Consider the following 20108-nt stretch of genomic DNA (forward strand, 5'->3'; position numbering starts at 1 on the left):
AGTGTAATTTCTGTTTCTGGGCCCACGGTCCACTTCAGTCCCTTTCCTGCTGCGTGTCGACACAGATATGTTCGTGGAAACCAAATCTCTGTTCTGGCCTGCGACTTGGCCACCCCTCAGTGTCAGGTCTCAGAGGTAGAGAGCCCAGTGTCGCATCAACCATGATAAAGAGCGCTTGGGAACACAGGGTACTGCAACACATCTCTTTCTCTCTCTCTTTTCCCTCCATCGCTTTCTTTCTGTTTATTTGCTGTAGAGGCCAGAAGGTCCAGGATGCTGGCTCTCTGTCCTGCTGCTTTTGCTCCGGTCCAAAAACATTTCACCGCTGGGAAGAATTGAATTGATTGATTTAGCGATTCTAAAAACATAATTCAAATATACCATGATCAGAGGCTTGGAGTATGGGGAATTGATGAGTGTAAAGACGGTGTGTTACTGTTTCCCTGGTGATAAGGAGACTTAAATGAACGTTTCACGTCCTGTCTTTTTTTGTTTTCCCTCTTTCTTTCTCTCCCTCGGTCCTCCCTCCCGTCCTTGCTTCTTTCTCTTTTTCCTATTTTTCTTTTCTGTTCCTTTCATTCAAGGGTTCCCTTCTGATTTGGTTCTCCACATGTGATTGTGTGCTTTAGCCTTTTCATAGATGAGGAACTGGAGCCAGGTGTTCTGTTTGATACACTCAACAGCTCCTGCATCTTTGTCATTAACAAAGCAGAGGAAGTTGGCTCCAGGATCTGTGCGATAAAGAGCTCGATGCAGACTCAGGAAGGGGAGCCTTCCAGACCTTGGCTATTCTCTTACTCTCTCATTCTCTCTGTCACACACACACACACACACACACACACACACACACACACACACACACACACACACACACACACACACTGTTCTATCCTTTCCCTGGCTCTAAGTCCTCAGAATCTGTCTCCATTTTGTCATTTCCTCTAAACACACACATGCACACAGACAGACACAAGCACGTACCCACATGGACACATCTCTCCATTCCCTGGCTCTGAATGCTCACAGATCTACTTCCACTTGTCACACACACGCACACACACACACGCACACACACACACACACACAAGCAGACAAATACATGCACACTCACCTCCCTGCTTGCTGGCCCAGAATATTTACACATCTATCTCCACTTGTGTGTGTGTATTGTTTCCTCCCACCCATAACACGCTTGTTTCAAGAATAGAAAGTGATATTTTTTCTGACTTTGTTCTCTGGGGAAGTTTTGAATTTCTTTGCACTCTGGCCCTCCAACTCTGCTTGCGTGTGTTTGTTTAAGTTAGCAGAGAGCACTGGGCACGCGTCTCGCACGGACGTAGCGCGCTCTTAATGATCTCTAAATAAGTGTTTGGGCCCCATTAATCACCCCTGCCACATCTTACTGACAGAAAGTAGAGATGGTGCGTGTATGCGTGCGTGTGTGCGTGCGTGCGTGCGTGTGTGCGTGAGAGCGAGAGATTGGGGGGGAGGGGGGAGAAATATTGAAGATTAAACTTCAGAGAGCGCGAAGCTGAAACAGACTGTTAGAGACCAGAGCAAAGCTGCCCGTAAAGACCAGCTTATGTATTATTTCCTCTGAGGTGTTAGTTCCTGGGTGGTGGTGTGGTATTGGCTGTTTCCATGGTAATTCCCTGCCAGGATGGCGTGTGGTTGACCACAACCTGAGTCAGGAAGTGTGGATTTCAGTGAGATGAACACAGGCATCACAAGTCTGTGTTGTTCCATCACAAAGATACATAGAGAATTTAGTTGTGAGTAATAAAATAGTGATGTTGGTAATTGTCTCTACAAGGGGAAAAAAAGACAATAAAAACAACAAAACAAATTGTGAAAGCTATGTACAATTGCAGGTTTTGTTGCCTTGGAATGGTCACTCTGTTCCGAGGACTTCATAGCTCTAGCCAAGAGGAGGGAAATCATCAGCGCCGGCGCTCATTTCTTTTAATCATCTTCTACATCATTTCTCTCTGACACATTTGTTTGTCAGTTTGAAAACTGGAGAATAGACACAAACATAGGTGTATACACACATTCACACATTCACTCACTCACTCACTCACTCACACACACCCACACTGTGCACATGTGGTTGAGCGTTGCGTGATGAGTTCCGTTCTTTTTTGGACAGCTCAATGAGCCGTTGTGGGATTCCAGGCCGTTTGTCTCTCGGTGCAGTCTCTAACTCCATCTGCCTCACAGCGTAGGGCTGGCCCAGAGACAGTTGGGACAAATGCATGTTGGGATGCAAGGCTTCTTTAAGTGCGGACTTACAGACTTCCCCACCCCTTTTGCTTTAAACTGCCGCTTACAAATTGAGAAGGACATTCTTTGAGTTGTTGCACTTTCTAGGGGGAAATAGACCCAAGGATAATAGGATTGCATGATGTCAGCCATCGATGAAAGTTTACATTAGTATGTCAGTAACTTGACTGATATCATAGGGTTCTGTAGTCCATGGGACTGTTCCATACAGGAAAGTTTAGGAACTCTGTTTCAGTCTGAAGTTGCAGTCCGTAACAAATAACAAATAACTGGCAGCCCTGACATACACAAAAACACGCACTGCTCACACTCATGCATGCATGCACATGCCCTCCTAGATATCATACAGCCATCAATCTTATCCATGTGATGTAGTCTAGCTACTTGTAATACACCTAAATACACCTGGTGTTTACAGTACAGAATATATACAGTGAGGCTGTGTGAAACAAATAAGTGGACAACAGCTGCAATACCTGCAGTGGATAAACTCTCTCTAAACGTGTGTGTGCAAGACTCATGGCGTCTGCAGTGATGACTGATGATATATAATTTCAGATCCTGTAGCTAGCTTTGTACAGTATGTGTGCTTGCGTGCATACGTGCGTGAGTGACATCAGCCTTGTTTACGCTTCCCCCATGCTGTCCCAGAGGAGGGTGATGTCATTCCTTTGGCTCTGTTCCTGTCGTTCCCGCAGGACTCTCTCTCTCTCTCTCTCTCTCTCTCTCTCTCTCTCTCTCTCTCTCTCTCTCTCTCTCTCTCTCTCTCTCTCTCTCTCTCTCTCTGAGTTAGTAGGCCGTCTGCTGCGGTTTCCCATCTGCTCCAATCCTCCTCCCACAGACCCCGTGTGCTCACCTCTGCTCACTGAGATCTGATGTGATTCACAGACCAAACACACACCAGACCAGACACCATAACAGATCACCTCGTCGCCTTGGAACACATGCCTCCATGCACAGAGTTAGTGTGTGAGTTATTGTGATTCAGGGCCCCCCACACACACACACACACACACACACACACACACACACACACACACAAACTTACGTGAACTTACACACATCTTGAAGACCAGGAAACACCCCTTAAAGTTTGAGCAGCAACGTCATCATGCTTAGTAACACCTGGGCTAGACAGCACACAACTTGGTTACCTCATCATTCTTGGTTGCCTCATCTGAGAAAGACAGATGAACAAACAGACGTACAGTTTAAATCACATACTACCTATAAGTACTGTAAAGTACTTCATCTATATATGGTAGGATTATGTGTACAGATCTGCCTGTGATTAAATAGACATTATGCGTTTTGGCCAGCCCAGATTAACATAGTCTTACCTTAGATGTCTATTGAGTTGGGAGCCTCTCTTAAGCTTGTCCCTTACTAAAAATACTACAATAAAATCCAATGTCATATTACTCACACCCTTGAGAACAATGCACTTTAGGTGTGTAGGCACTTCAGGCTCTAGGCTCTAGGCTCGTACTTGGCTGTTATATATGTTTGACCAGTAGAGGGCGTGCTGGAGCTGAGGTATGGTAAGCCGGAGGCGTGGATGGGGCAGGGGTGCTGTCTCACAGGGCCAACAGCACACTTGTTTGTTTGTCTCTCTCTCTCTCTCTCTCTCTCTCTCTCTCTCTCTCTCTCTCTCTCTCTCTCTCTCTCTCTTTTGGTTTAATTGAAGATGTAACAGTTGTTTATTTGCTTAATTGAGCTTGCGTGATATTTCATGGTTACATGTTCGGACCAGGGTAACCTGAGCTCATTTTTTCGCTGCCATGATAATCACAGAGCGGAGTTCAACACGCGACGCATCCCCCCCCACACAGTTCCGTTCCGCTCTGCTCCTCTTCTCTCCTCCCCTCCTTCTCTTTCTTTCCCTTGCTCTTACTTTTTTCCTCCCTCCCTCCCTCTTTCTGTTCACATGGGTGGTTGATGGAGCCTTCATCATCTCTTCCAGATGGTTTACCTCACAGAATTGCTTGTCCTTTGCTATTTTTGCTTACCCCTAAGACACACATACTCACACACTCACAAGTGTGCATGCATGTAAACGCTCACGGACAGATAATTTTTTCTCCTATCTTTCTCTTTGTCTGTATCTTGTCTCTTTGTCTGTATCTTGCTTACTCCTTCACTTACTTTTTACAAACACACGGGGAGAGAGGGAGAGAGAGAGTGAGCGCGGGCGAGAGTGGGAGAGACACAAACAAACTCCTCCACCTCCCCTCTCTGCCCTCGTGGTCTTGTTAGGTGGACACATCCTTGGCACAGCAGGCTTCCTCCTCCTAATCCCCTAAAACAACGGTTTGTTCTGCAGACAGCTTGGCCCCTCGGCCCACCCTCTGGGGCGGAGGGGCTGGAGTGCGGGGACTTAAGCCCAGGCAAGGGAGCCTGCTGCTGGACCTCCGGGCCTGTTTATCCAGCCTCCCGCTACTGCGCTGGAGAGCCTGGAGCCCCTGCTGCCCTGGAGCCTGTGTCTACTGGGCTTGCTCTTAGTTTTACACTGATCCAATGGCACTCAGAAAGGCCAGGAACTGCAGGAAGGTACCCGGTCCCAGCTATCTGACTGCCATCAGCCTTATCCATACAGTGCAGTCTTAAGTGCCTGGAGTACATAAAAAGCAACTGGTATTTACTAAAACTAGATGTACCGCATAGCGGTACAAAATATGACCGCCTCTCAGTCCTGTTTATCCAGCCTCCCGCTACTGCGCTGGAGAGCCTGGAGCCCCTGCTGCCCTGGAGCCTGTGTCTACTGGGCTTGCTCTTAGTTTTACACTGATCCAATGGCACTCAGAAAGGCCAGGAACTGCAGGAAGGTACCCGGTCCCAGCTATCTGACTGCCATCAGCCTTATCCACACAGTGCAGTCTTAAGTGCCTGGAGTACATAAAAAGCAACTGGTATTTACTAAAACTAGATGTACCGCATAGCGGTACAAAATATGACCGCCTCTCAGTCCTGTACATCCGTTCCGCGAAAATAAATCACACTTCAATTTGTCTCCATCTTTTACTCCATCCCCCACTCTTGAAACTTTTGTGTATGCTTGTTTGGCATGCCTGAGTGTGTGTGTGTGTGTGTGGCTGCACAGAAAGTAGCCTACTGGTGCTGAAAAGGTGAATAGATTGTAGAATAGCCAAAGAAGATGTAGCAATATAAAACCTTTAAAATCTCTAAACAATCACAAGTAGGGCAGTTCATCACAGTTCATCCATTGCAACTGGATTGATGAAAGGTCACTTACACCTGTAGGCTACATTGTATTTGGGAAAAGCAAAAGGTATCAGCATAATGCTATTTATTTATTTATTTATTGATAAATAAATAAATAGCAAAAACATCTCTTGTCAGTTCCATGCCGTTTTCAACAGCTATCAAAAACAAAGGTCAATTTTGGATGGATGGATTTTTTGCGAATGTTTCTTCTTCTACATAAGATTTTAGTCATCTTTAGTTCATGTGATACTTTATTGTCAATGCACAAATGAAGTAACAGTAGTCTGAAACGTTATTGTTAATGCACAAATTAAGTAACAGTAGTCTGAAACGAAATGCTGTTTTACATCTAACCAGTGGTGCAAATAACTGACATGTCCAAATGGGCCTTGATGAAATGCATCGCTAGACTGTTCATACACATTTTAAAGGGGAACTTGGCAACTATTTCAACGTAATAAACCCGTTTAGAAATAATTTGGATGGTTAAATGACCTGTTCCGGTAAAAAAATGGTGACTTTTCCGCTGCCCCTAGCATCCCCAGGCTGAAAACCAACCTTGCAACATTGAGACTACCGTCCCGGAAAGAGAAGTTAGAAACAAGAAACTCGTTTTAAATCGTGTTTCTTACCTTGTAACATCCACATTGTCTGCCGAACAAATGCTAACCGTTTTGCTAGCTTGTAAACAGATCCATGTGCTTTATCGTTACCTTTTTCCACAGTTTGAAATGGCATAATGCACAATTTCTCCAGCAGAGGGGGAAATCCTGCCAAGTTTCCCTTTAACGGGCCAAAGTTGAAGAGCTGTTGTCCGTTATTGTTCGTGCAAATATAGGCTGATTCATGTTCCCTTGCATTGTGTAACTGAGGTCCATGGCTAGTCTGGCTTTCACCAGACCAAGCTCAATCTTTTAAGAAATCAAAAAATAAATAGCGGGCAGATCAGGCTGGGTTCACCCAGCTTTGTTTTAATTAGAGGGGATGCATCCCCTCTATTGAAATCCGGAGACGACTTCTTCTTATTATTTTTCTTTTTACCTTTTTGTGCACGCTATTCAGCCCAAACCGCTGAACGTACAAATTTGGTTCAAACCAGGGCTTTGAACCGATTTTTTTTTCCCAATCGGTTCGTTCCGAACAGAAACGGAATTATAACGTTTCCGGTTATGAGTTCCACCAATAAATTGGCGTTCCCGAACGGTTAGAACAAAAAATACTGTTCCCGGAGCGGTTAATTTAGTTCCTGTCAGCTGTTTAATGCTATAGAATTATGTCACATCTTTCTCATCAGCAAACCAAATGTAATAATATTACAACCATTATTAAATAATAATAATTATATTATTAATAATAATAATTAAATAGGCCTACAATTATTTCAAATGTGTAGTTTATTGTTAAAGAAAAAATTCCACACAAAGCGTAGCGACATTATTAAGACACGTGGTTATGCCACTTTCGGGCAACAACAAATTCCAACTGTCGGGAAAGGCCATCCAGTAGGCCTACTCATGCCGTAACAAGCCATCTGTGCATTAGGCAAACAGAGGTGTTGGCCATTTAGCCAAATGTTAAGCTAGTCCATCGTTAGCGTGGAGTCGACAAATATAGCTATTGTTATTGTGTTTGGAATGGCGTTTTAATTAACAATGGATGCGTAATTTACCTCTTATTTAAGATGTGGGTGGAGACTTTGTAATCCACCGCTCTCTCTCCATTCAGTCAGCGAATGTCTGATGTGATGTCACACAGGAAGTGAACCTCAGCCATCATGGTAGCGTCTTACGAAAATAATTACTTTTTTTTTTTTTTTTAGTTAATTAGGCAACAAAACTTTGAGGAGCGAAATAAAACCGGTATTAACGGTTACCATTATTTTAAATAAGTGTTCCTGTTCCAGAACATAAAAAATAATAACGTTTCCGGTTTCGTTCCTGTTCCCTGTAAAATACAAAAAGTTCCCGGTTTTCGTTTTCGTTCCTTGAACCGGTTCAAAGCCCTGGTTCAAACACCGTTCCGTAGATCTTCCAAGGCTTTACCGTCCTATCCCTTTTTCATTTTTGAGAAGTTTATACTTTTTGAGATATTTGTAATTAAAAGTGTATTTTTCCCCATAGACTTGAATGGGGGCTGTGATGTCATAATAGAGCCAGCTGCGCTCGTTAAGTAGTTCTCAGAGCAGTTCCCAGGCTAATTAGAACACTGGCACAGGTGTCACCTGTGAGAAATCCAACTATCTCAGGTTCTAAGCATACAATCTAGCTCTACCTGAACTACACATCCTGTTAAAGTGTTTCCTGTGTGTCAAAATAAAAGTCCCAGCCATATCTCATGCATTCAGCATTATATCTCCAGAACGGCTTGGCGTTACATGCTTCAAATTTGATACGCAGTGTTTTTTTATGGACTCCAAGGTGAAGTGAGTTGATGTTGGAGGTTGAAGGTCAAATGTCAAGGTCAAAAACACCTTGAATGTGATATCTCAAGAATGCCATGTCACACAAGATTCAAATTTGGTTACTCCAAAAGCACCTTTGCAGGTATCACAATTACCCTACCAACCAGCTAGCAGCAAGCTCAACAGCCCCACCAACACCCTAACCAGCAGATTGCATCCCCTCGTGTAATTCCTCGGAATTGCATTTCTAGTTTTCCGATTGAGATATCCACGCTCTGGCTATTCTAAATGCAAAAATGCATCAGGGAGTTATGACGACTGTAACTAACAAACTAGATCCTAATAGAAAGCTGTTAGCTTCCCTAAGCTACAGGTAGGCTTATAAGGTAGGCCTATTTACAACATAAATTGTCAATAGGCTATGCTGGCGACACAAATAAAATCTCCTTTGGAAACCAATGGCTTCGCCTTACAGTATCAAAGCGGACTTAAACTGCCATATCGTGGTGAAAAGTTGTAATAAAATTCCGCAGCTCCATGAGTCAAGGAAAGCATGAATGAAGTAGCCACTTCTAAATGGGAGCCACTACACAGTAGCTTAAGGTGTGTTGCTAAAGCAGCCATAATGAAATGAAGGTGTCATTGTTTGGATACTTCACACACACCATTTTTTTTAATTTCACAGACTACAACTACCAAGCTGGAATCAAAGCACATCGATTCCCCTCTCACACCCTGCACGCGCTTAAAACAAATAAACAGGCGTCTCAGTCTCACGCGCATGTATAGGCTAAACTGTATCAGACCCGGTGTAGCGTTGGTAAATCTTCCATTGCACAGAATGATTTTTTGTAGCACGTGCAACAAATGACAGTCGAAAGATACAATTACAGTGCTGCTATCAATTTGCTTGGTATAACCGCATTTATAGTTTTCTACAAATGCAATCAATCAAATTAGCCTCCATCACTCAACCAAGCGCTAGCGGTAACATTACCTAGAAAACATCCTCAGATTTATTTCGGCTTCAAGAAGAAATGGGAATTACATTTCATGTGAACATCGTCCTATCCTTATTAGACATTCTCTGCGGTAAACTACAGTCCTTGTAGGAAGCGTCCATTGTTTTTCCAACCCAATTTTAACTTCCAACAAAATTACGTCTCACTGCAATGATCATGCATCTAGTGGACAAGCGACTACTTATCGCCAATACTGGAAATGCAGCCATGATGATGATGATGAATATTTGGCTTTCTTTTAATCCTACTGAATTTGTAATTATGTATCGGCCGTTCTAATACCGATAGTATGTGGGTGCCTGTGTGTGTGTGCATTTGTATATGTGTGCACCGCCATCTACAGGCCAATGAGTGTACAGTCACTAAATGTACACATAACCTAATTTTTTTTAGACCCCCCCCATGGATGAAATTCTACGAAACTTGGCATACCCCCAGAGAATGCCAGGTCAATCATACACATAAAATTTGGTGCAGTTCTGAACATCAAGCAGAATAATATTGCATTTTCATTTTTTAAAGGGGGGGGGTGCAAATCACAAATGAGTGATTTTGGGCCAGGTTGATGTGGGCCCTTGAGACCAACATACCATAAAAGATTCTTCATCCTCAGTGCCACGGTTCAGGTAGTTATTTAGGAAAAACTGCTTTTTTTTTTTTGGTTGGGGGGCCCAACGGGGGGGGAGTGGCCCCGGGGCCAAAAACAAATTTTTTTTTTAAAAGTCTAGTGGGGCTACATACCCACCAAATTTCATGTGCACCGGTGTTTCAATGTCCCGGGTATCATTGACCAAAAATTCAGGAAGTAGATGGTGGGGGGGGGGGGGTGGGGCTGGACTTTGACAATCATTATATGACCGCTTCGCTAGCGGCGGTCATAATAAAATACAGAACAATCACAACTATCTATACCAGATAGCTAGGCCAATGAGGCTGTGTGTAAGAAAACAATGTGGATTTCTGCAGCCCTGGACTATGTATGATCAGACCCCAGGTACGCCATGCACTAGACCCGTTACAGTTTGCATACCAGGAGAAAGTGGCCGTGGACAATGCCATCCCTTATCTTCTACACAGGACACATTCTCACCTGGACAAGGGGAAAAGTGCTGTGAGAATCATGTTCTTTGATTTCTCAAGTGCTTTTAACACCATCCAACCCCTCAGACTGGGAGACAAGCTCTTGCAGATGGGTGTGGGCGGCTCACCTGGTAACCTGGATCACAGATTACCTGGCCGGGCGACCACAGTTAGGTCAGACTGAAGAACTGTCTCTCTGACACTGTGATCAGCAGCGCCGGAGCGCCACAGGGAACTGTGCTCTCTCCAGTCCTATTCACCTTGTACACATCTGACTTCTGCTACAACACTGAGTCATGCCACATGCAGAAGTTTTCTGACGAAACTGCAATTGTGGGGTGTATCAGGAACGGGCAGGAGGAGGAGTATAGGAGCCTGGTGGAGGACTTTGTGCAATGGTGCAAACTCAATCATCTCCAACTCAACACTTCAAAGACCAAGGAGATGGTGGTGGATTTCACGCGGAGTCTAAGCCCACTCTGCTACCAGTCTCCATTGATGGGGTCAATGTCGAGGTGGTAAGCACCTACAAGTACCTGGGTCTCCACCTGGACAATAAACTGGACTGGTCAGCCAACACTGACGCACTCTACAAGGAAAGGCAGAGCAGGCTGTACTTCCTGAGGAGGCTGCGCTCCTTCAATGTGTGCAGCAAGCTCCTCAGGATGTTCTACCAGTCTGTTGTTGCCAGCGTCCTCTTCTATGCTGTGGTATGTTGGGAGGAAGCACAAAGAAGAAGGATCTTGGCGACTTGACAGGCTGGTAAGGAAAGCTGGCTCTGTAGTGGGAGCTGAACTGGAGTGCATCACTTCAATATCTGACAAAAGGACCCTGAACAAACTGATCAACATCTTGGACAATGAGTGTCATCCACTCCACAACACTATTGTTAAACAGAAGAGCCTGATCAGCTGGAGACTTCGCTCACTGCCTTGCACAACAGACAGACTGAGGAAGTCATTCATCCCCAGGGCCATTGAACTGTTCAATGCATCACTTAAGGGAAGAGGAGAAATAGACTTCTCCGCATAGTCTGTCTGCCTCTTCATCTATCTATCTATCTATCTATCTATCTATCTATGTATGTGCTGGCTTGCTTGGCTTGGCTTGGCTTGGCTTGGCTTTAGTTTTACAGTGATTGAAAGGCACTTCAGAAAGGCGAGCGTTACACTTTTGACTCTTGTGTTATAGTTGCTGTGATCACTCTGTACTTCTCAAGTGGCATATTGTCTGCCTGCCTTTAACTTCTGAGAAAGTTTGGGCCAAAACTGTCCTCTTCCTTTGAGATTGACTTTGACAGCCAGTCAAGAATTCTATTGGCATGGCATTGTTTAATGCTCGTGGCGGTAACTATAATTTCTGTTCTTGTGGCTAAGTGAGGGCAACTTGCTAACAATACCAACGGGAGGCCTCCATGCCCACAGAACATACAAAAATAAATATAAGTTAATGATCATTTCAGCAAAGGTTTCATTTCATTTTAACTCTCTTAAAATGCATTTGTTTAGCCCAGGCTGTCTGTCTGCTGTCCCCTGTTGCTGTCTGTATGTCTGCTGAGCTGGCGGCAGTGTCACTTAGGCACTGTGCAAAACGTGAAATCATGGTGCCATTTCAAAGTTCAACTCCAGCACTGAAAGTGCATGAATTTGTTCCAGATTTCTAAATACACATTTTCATTTTCAAACATGCATCCAATTAGCCGTGGCAGACAAGCACCTAACAACTAACCGTCAGCATCAGACGTGTGGTGTTTGCAGAGCATCAGTGACGTCAGGTTTGGAACCCGGGCGGTTCTCTGAGGCCGAGGACCCGTGTGTGTGGCTCCAGCCGGCTCTGGCACCGTGACGACCAGCGGCTCCGCAGGGCAGAGACGAGACATGGCAACGTCTTGGAGTCAGCGGCCTTGTCAGATGTCCCGCAATCTCTCAGACACGGCAGCCTTAGCCAGTCAGAGCCTCGCGCACAGCACTCCCACACTGAGTTCTGCTTTCTTCTCTTCTTTCTCTCTCCCTCTATCTCTATCTCCCTCTCCCTCCCTCCCTCTCTCTCTCTCTCTCATATGTTGCCGTTATGCATATTTAAGAGTGGAGCCTCCTTAAGAAATATTTTTTTGACCTTTTGTGTGTGGGGGTTGCAAAGACAAACATTCACAGACTCGTGCCTGTTTGCCCTGTGATGGCATGTTGCTTGAGTTAGAGGAACTTTCCTACCCTATGTACAGAGATGATTTCATTGTTTTGACATTTGCTTAGAGTACAGTTTTAGTCATGCCTTCTATGCAAATGTTGACTAACAATGCTGATAAGAATGTGATGCGGTCACCGACGGTCTGTTTCTGTGTTTGTGTTTGTGTGCCTGTATTCCTTTTTGTGTGTGTGTGTGTTTGTGTGTGGTACCATGTATATGAACATCTGTGTGTGTATGTGTGTGTGTGTGTATGTGACATCCTTTGTGTGTGTGTGTGTGTGTGTGTGTGTGTGTGTGTTCCCTATGTATTTAGGCACATCTGTATGGATGTATGTGTAATGTATGTTTGCACCATTGCAACACTGTTTATGTGTGTGTGTCCTGTCTCCTCCTGCAGGCCTCCCTGACCTCTGGCCGTGACTACGAGAGCCTGGTGCTGATGAGAATGCGGCAGGCTGCAGAGCGACAGAAGCTCATTGAGGAGATGCAGAGGGAAGATGAGGAGAATGAGGAGGAGGCAGTGACTGCCCATGCCAAACCTAAGGCCAAAGCCTGACCCTAACACTGGATCCCATTGGCCCACTTAGGACACCTAAACCAGTGACAAGGTGTTTCATTGGTTGACGTGACCATGTTGGTCCAATCAGTATGTGTGGTGATTTGATCGGAGCTGATGTCTTGGACATGGCAAATTGTTGAATAAATATTGGAGACTGTTGTACCAATGGCTTTAGTTTCATAAAGTCATGCTGCTTAGTTTGTGGCCAATTTAAATGCATATTTTTATTGTGTAATTTAAGTTTGGGGAATGAAATAAATCTTGTTTTTTTTTTTTCTAGAAGTCTCTGTATTGTGTTATTCTGACCTATGATTATAGCAGGCGACACTGTCAGGGTATCCTGTTGCCAAGCATCTACCAATGCCCTAAGCAAAATACAATATTTTTAACGAATGGAGCGATATGTTTACACATTAATGCCAGATACACCCCAAACACATACAATGAGTTTATCCCCCAAGCAAAATAAAAAAAAAAACATGAAAAAAATCAAAAACAAAAAACAACAGCATTCACATGCATCTCCAAAATATTCCCCATCCTCACAGCGGCCAAACCGCTGACCTAGACCCTTCTGGAAAAATGTTTTTTGTGGAGAAATCCTCCCAGTCTTGTTCTTAAAGCATCAGTTCCAGCTCCGTGCCCACTAGACATGGTGCTGCTGTCACTGTGGGGTAGGGTAAATATGGGTCTGAAGGGACCAGAGTTGTCTACACAATGAAAGCTGAGCGTGGCCCAAACCCTACACGCTGTGACTGTGGTGGACATGGTGATTGCTCTGAAATTCCTGGACGTCACAGGCTCCCAGAACCAAACTGCAATGAGGGTCTTACGGAAATTCGAGCCAGCAAACAAAATGTGGTTGATTAGTCTTGTGTTCTTAAACTATTGCCCTTGTGGCAATCACTGGCCCATAGAAGTTATTTGCTCTTGATACACATAATGTATTTTTTGAATATGCTTGACTCCATGGTGAATTTCAGCAGATTACATTGAATTGTGCACTTCACACATATTGAAAAGCCTTGCACCTTCAGTCATGAGAATAGCTGGAGACTCGACAGCAGACTCACCCTCCCCACTTGCCAATGCCTCTCCACCCTTCTGCCTGACCCAGCCATTTATCTGCTTCCACCATTTTGACTGACATGGTTGTGGCCCAATCTGTGACTTATGGACCAAAACCAGTGTCTACAATTGCTTGCAGGCTCATTGAAAAATTCTAGGTCATACATTCATACTGCTATGAGCCTAGTTCCCACCTGCCTATGGACACAACACAAGTGGTCATATTCAAATAAGTCTTCTGGCATGACATGTTGAATAAAAGAGGAAATGCAAAATGAGGTGTACATTTTCATAATGCAAATTTAATGATCAGTTTGACTCATATAACTGTACTTATCCGTGGGGTTATAATTGTGACAAACTGTTCATAAAGTATGATTGATTTGATACAATCCATGATGAGATGTAAAACAGTGGGAACAAGTGATGGATCCCTGTTATTATTTGGTTACAACTCTTGCTTTACCGATCCACAGATCCTCTTGGGACTGCAGTGAGGTTTGTTTGATCTTTGGGGAACAGCTGAATTGTTTTGTTACATCTCCCTCCATGATGTCCACAAAACAGAACAGAATCATCATGGTGTCCCCCAGAGCACCATGCCACAGTAGTGTCTATGGGACCATTTCCTGCTGTCATTATGTGATTTAGGCGTCCAAGTTAATCGCCTAATCCAAAAACCCCAAGTGATCCATCTCAGTCGTGTGGCGACGCTCTCCCTGCTCCCACACGACTGTGTTACACAATGCTTGGCTATGGCAGGAAGACGCCGGCCCCTTTTCTTCCTCTACCCTCCTCTCCATCCCTCCTCTCTCTCTCTCTGGGCAACATTTCCTCCATCACATGGTTCTCTTTACACACTCTGCTCTTTTCACTTCCCTGGAAAACATAGGGAAAATATTATTAAAAAAAACTTTTAACACCCCATGTCTGTCCAAATTGCAACACAGGAAATATAATTATAGCTCCAGATATCTAGGAGAACATATCCTCCTGGAGTAGAGGGGCAGAGTGACAGACAAACAGGGAAGCAATTTAGCAGACCGCATTACCCTTTAAGACCCTGAGTGAAGGGAAGGCACGGAATAGAGCCTGAAAGATTTCTGTTCCTCCATCATCAGCTATCCAATTAAACTATAGTAATCATGATCCTCCATTTTCCCTATCTCTGCTCTTTTCTTGCTGTCATAAATACTCTGTCACGCACATACACACAATCACTCACGAACACATACATACAGTACACAAGCATACTAAGGATTTCTATCGTACATTTTTTTCCGATTCTCTCTCTGACAAACACACACGCAGGTCAGTGGTTTTGTTAGTCAAAAGGTGTTTACACTTGCATCACCCTCCCAACCCAAACTGTAGAGTGATATAAAAAACACTCTTGTTGTTTGATGTTAAAGTTATGAAAATAGTCGGCGCTGGAATTTGTGTGCAGTAGCCATGGCAAGGGCAGTTCTCCTCAGGTAAACCACATACTACAAATGAGTGTGTAATAAAAAAAGTCATCAAACTTGTAACAAACACACACACAGTCTCGTCTAATATCTGATATGGAAGGCTGTGTGTTAGGTATTGGCAGCATGCAGGTGTGCTGACCAAATTCAACATCCAGGTCAGTGAAGACTGGCCAAACACCTGTACTGTCCCATTCTCAGAAAAAAATCAATGGTTGAGGAAGTCCTAAATTATACGATATGTAACCATTACACTTTATACTCTGTTATATCTGAACTATGACAATGCCTATCTCTCTTCTATACAGTACAGCACGAGCTGCAGAGGCCAAAATTCCACTTGCTGCCCATCCACTTCAAATGCAAAGCTGTTGCACGACCCTGTCAAGCTTGACAGGGCTAAATGCTAAATTACTGGATGTAACTGCTTTTTGGTGAATGCTAATCACTGCAGTGACATGTTTGTCAACAGACACAAAGAATAACACAGCGTCTGTGTATGTTTTTTATAAAACAGTATGGTCCACGGAAGATGATTTCAATTGCTATTTCAAACTGCCACAAGCTATATCATTAATCTTGTCGTCGTTGCTCATTTTCCCATCACAAGATGCCTGTGAGCCTCTGACAGAACAAATTGTTTGCAGTCATTTCCACCTCTCACATAAATGTTTTCTCTTTTCCATTTGCTGTTGTACTGGCACAATGGAGGCTGCTTTTGCTTAATATGAGAGAGAGAAAGAAAAAAACAGAACTGGTCCTCATTATGACAATAGTTATTTTATTTCGGAATCCAATCGGCAGTACCAGTACAATACGATACACAATGTACAAATCTACTCCCTACAGTAAAATAAGCTTCAAGAAAAAAAAAGCAAAGTCTGCATTCGGAACATCCAGTCATTCACTAGGCTTCATAGTGTACTACATAGTGCATCAACACAATAGAGTTATTGACAATGCAGTGCTCTGTGTAGTGAATGAGTGGATGTTGCGAGCACATGGTTACAGACTTAAACAAAGATGTCAGGATACTGCATATATTAACTACATTTCTGGATTCCAAGTAGTAGTGTAGTACAAAGAATGATTTAAGATGAAAGCCAACAAGTACAATTTTGTTGTTCTAACAGATCCTCCCCGCTCAGCGTTGCATAGACATTCAAAGATGAAACGGCAAGTATGATTCTGTAATCATTACTAACAAGAGACACTGATCTTGTTGACCATTTATACAGTCAGTTTACACAGTAAGGACAGAGCCTTATAGATATTTATCAGGCTCTGGGTAAGGCTATGGATGTTCAGGAATGTTTGAGAATGTTCTTACTTGAATGTTCAGGAATGTTTGAGAATGTTCTTAACCTGTACTTACGTACTATGTGTTCACTGGAATCAGAGCCGTATAACCTTTATACTGCTCTGACTGGAATGGGTGCTTTTGTCTTTGTTTGATATTCAGGTGTTTATATTTAAATATGCATTCAAATAAGTAATCCTAGCTAATCAGAACTTGAGATAAAATAAAGGTATTTTAACACATAATTCAACATAATTAAAAAAAAAAGAAACAATTAAGATGGCAAGGGCCTGGGACCATAGGATCAGGTAAAGTGCAGCACAGGGCTTTGCAGTCACTCGATCGATCATGAGGACATGTGCCATGTGACACCTGGGGAGGGGGGGCATTCTAAGGGCCCAGCACTGACCAGGGTACCCCATAGAGCCCCCACACACACACAAAATAATACTGTATATTATCTTGGGGGCCCAGAATTATTGTCTGTCATAGGGCCCAAATTTTCTAGCAGTGCCCCTATGTGTGAGACTCAATGGTCTCTTTGTGCAAACACCAAACCAGGGTTTGGCCCACGCCTGTCATGGAAACAACACGGTAGCCCAGCTTCTCCAGCTTGTCTAAAACCAACCTGGGAGGGTCATCCACATGATACTCTGAGCTGTTAAATAAACACACACACAAACAAACATGGTAGTTATCTGATGTACCACAAATGTACTAGACATGCACTGGAAAGATAGCAGATCTGACATGCGCAGAAGGCTATTTTTTGTGATACTTTTTGGCTTTGCTATGGTAAGCCACAAGGTATTTAAATAGTTTTTAACATATTGCTTGTTCTTTCAAAAGAAATTAAATCATAGTAACCAGAGAACGCTGGAGATACTGGAATCCATTGAGGCAAGCGGACAATATAGAAATGCACAGCTGACAGCTGGACTAAGTACTCAGGGCTCTCATATTGTTTTGTTTTTTCAGCTAACTGAACCAGACAACTATTTAACACTTACAAATTGTTTCCAAGCATTGTTGTTTTCCTGGCCCCAAGGTAAGTCATTATTGCTGGATCGGAGTACTCATCTCCAACCATGGTTGGACCGGTCTCCTAAAACACACATGACAATAAAGCCAATCATCTGAAAACAATCCATACTTATGCTAATTTCATAATATTATTACATACAACTTCAAGCCATAATAATAATAATCTTAACATAGGTCACATGAACATACAACCTAAATGAAGATATATAATTAGAGATATTTGTGTTCTCAATTAAGCTTATCTGCTCTTTAAACTTTACAATATTGGTAGGCCTATGATGACAATGTGTTGTTTCAAACAGAATCAAGAAAGGGCATGAGACAAAATCCAGTCTCCCAGTTCTCTCTTTGTACCTAGGCTACACCAGGATAGTCTTTGTTCTGGTTGTGACGTATTCAGCTGGTTGACAAAAACATTTTGGGGGTGCCAAAAGATGGCAACGTTGGTCTCAAAGTCCAAGTCGAGTCACTCTTCACAGTAACACTAGTAGTTGCCTATCACACTACGAGTTCCTTTGGCAGGCGGTCATAAACATTGCATAACCCTCCTGAAATTCTGGTTCTCGCAGCAGACCCATCTGCATACAAGATAGGACTTATGAACACCACAAAGTAGCCTAAGTTATCTGACAGTCCCCAAATTAAATAAGGAAAGGATGCTACAAAAGTGCAACAGTGTTTCAACATGCGTGTTTTCAGATAGCACTAATACTTCCAAACATTTTAATCAAGGCGTCCACTAGCAGTGTTAAAAATGTTCTCGTAAGATTCACAAACGACCCACATCACTTCTGTGACACCTTGTAGCGTCTTTAAAACGTAGACTATAGCCCGTAAATGGCCATAACGGGACTCCTCCTGTATAAGCATGTCAGTGAGTGACAGGTTTACTTGCGTCAGCATGTATGCTTCTAAGAAGCGTGCAGAGATACGCACCAGTCGAATCTGGGTACTGATGAGAACGTACGGCATCCTGTACCATCAAGTTATGTGCCAGCTAGTCCCCCGGGGAGTGGTTAATCAAGTGGCAGTTATTTTTCTTAGACGCGACTGTGTTTTCTCCAGGTTGTGCATAGGCGCCTATGTTGAAAGCTCCTGGGTGGAATGCGGAAACACCCATCGAAACTGACCAATCACAGGACGGTCACAGCATCCGTCAACATAACTGGCTTATAATGAAGGTTGTGGTAGCCTATGTTTTAATATACAACTGAACCAGATTAGTTGTTGATCTATATTACACTGTACATATTATCTGTAGTAGACTACTGCTTTACCTTTAATGCAAGTAAATCTTCACAAATTAAATGGAATTAAATAATTTCCAACAATACACTTTATAATATTTTATGGTAGTGATTAAAGATGAAGAAAACATTGTCATTTCATATTGTATTGCTATTGCGTAACAGCCTTTGTGGCTGAGAGGCTCAAGCTACTGTACAGAGCTCAACCTTACTGTGATCACTGTGACTTTTTATTTCCTTTGTGGAGATCGGTCATCTCCTCTTCAAAGTAGTGTATTAATCATTTTTATGAGGTTGGTCTTTTGTGACTATAAAAATTAAAGAAATAAACCACATCCAATGACTGATAAAAATCAGCAATATGGTTTTAACCACAGCAACCACTTGGTATCTGTCACTGCAGAGTCATTGGAGCTCATTGTCTGTAGACCACTGTGGTCCACATTGACCAAAAACACAGCTGAGCTATCAACATGTACTGTTTACAGATTGGAGCCTATTGTTTGTGTGTGTGAGAGAGAGAGTGTGTAAAGAGTTTATATGTCAGATGTTATTACAGTGCATGAAAATGCACTGTACTGTTATTCCAAGGCTTTTCTTCTTCTTCTTCTTCTTCTTCTTATTCTTCTTCTTCCTAGCGCAGTTAATGCAGCTTAAACCGTGTAGCGTAGAAACTTCATTCAAACTATGTTACGTAGGTCTTACTTAGGACATGTGGGCTTTGTATTTTTCAACTTTGTAACTTTTATACTTTTTAAACTATTAATTAAAAACTAGTCAAAATTTCCCCATAGACTTAACATGGGCTGATGACATCACAATAGAGCCGTTAAGCAATTAGAATCCTATGGCGGGGTGTTAGGGACCACCTGGACCAACTGCCAGTCTCAGGCTTTAAGCATACAAACTGGCCCTATTAAGACTACACATCCTGTTCAACTGCTTCCTCTGCCAAAAACTGTTTCAAAATAAAAGTCCTCACTACAATATTTCACTGTTAAACAATTTAGCGCTTTAAACTACTGAACTTTTAACTGTTCAGCCATTGTAACTGTTACTTGTCATCAACTATGACTCCTACCCACTGTAGCTAGTTAGCTAAGTTAGCTAAAATAACATGGTTAGCATAGTTAGCATGCTAGCATGTTAGCAGCTAGTTAGCATTTTAGCAAAACTGCTAAAAATGATTAGCTAAGTTAGCTAAGTCACATGGTTAACATAGTTAG

General features: G+C 43.0%; 2 protein-coding genes across 5 annotated transcripts in view; one reads left to right on the plus strand and one right to left on the minus strand.

Moving 5' to 3' along the window:
* dnajc17 (DnaJ (Hsp40) homolog, subfamily C, member 17) overlaps positions 1-13028 on the plus strand; it is a 56353-nt gene extending 43325 nt beyond the window's left edge. For all 3 annotated transcript variants that reach the window (XM_048227683.1, XM_048227684.1, XM_048227685.1), the window contains one exon: positions 12596-13028. In XM_048227683.1, coding sequence (XP_048083640.1) covers positions 12596-12754 — 159 coding nt within the window. In that variant the 3' untranslated portion in view covers positions 12755-13028. The remainder of the gene's footprint in view (positions 1-12595) is intronic.
* Positions 3285-18739, minus strand: gchfr (GTP cyclohydrolase I feedback regulator). 2 transcript variants are annotated; one of them, XR_007191825.1, is made up of 4 exons: positions 18572-18739; positions 17602-17696; positions 17034-17249; positions 3285-3300 (listed from the first exon to the last, which is right to left on the minus strand). XR_007191825.1 is itself a non-coding variant. In XM_048227689.1 (3 exons), the coding sequence occupies exons 1-3, from the start codon at positions 18605-18607 to the stop codon at positions 17108-17110; spliced, it is 273 nt and encodes a 90-aa protein (XP_048083646.1). In that variant the 5' UTR covers positions 18608-18739; the 3' UTR covers positions 16056-17107. The 2 variants fall into 2 exon arrangements, 1 of the variants encoding a protein (XP_048083646.1); XM_048227689.1 differs by lacking the exon at positions 3285-3300 and having other exon boundaries at positions 16056-17249.
* Between the last annotated feature and the right edge of the window lie 1369 nt (positions 18740-20108).

This window comes from Alosa alosa, chromosome 19, assembly GCF_017589495.1.
Source record: "Alosa alosa isolate M-15738 ecotype Scorff River chromosome 19, AALO_Geno_1.1, whole genome shotgun sequence".
Classification (NCBI taxonomy): domain Eukaryota; kingdom Metazoa; phylum Chordata; class Actinopteri; order Clupeiformes; family Clupeidae; genus Alosa; species Alosa alosa.

What these genes read in the sequence shown, in the direction of transcription:
- gchfr (XM_048227689.1), bottom strand. Translation starts at nt 18,607, where the DNA reads ATGCCGTACGTTCTCATCAGTACCCAGATTCGACTG. An exon ending in TCAGTACCCAGATTCGACTG is followed by an intron (nt 17,697 to 18,571) that starts GTGCGTATCTCT and finishes TGTGTGTTTTAG; the next exon opens with GAGACCGGTCCAACCATGGT. An exon ending in ACAATGCTTGGAAACAATTT is followed by an intron (nt 17,250 to 17,601) that starts GTAAGTGTTAAA and finishes TTTATTTAACAG; the next exon opens with CTCAGAGTATCATGTGGATG.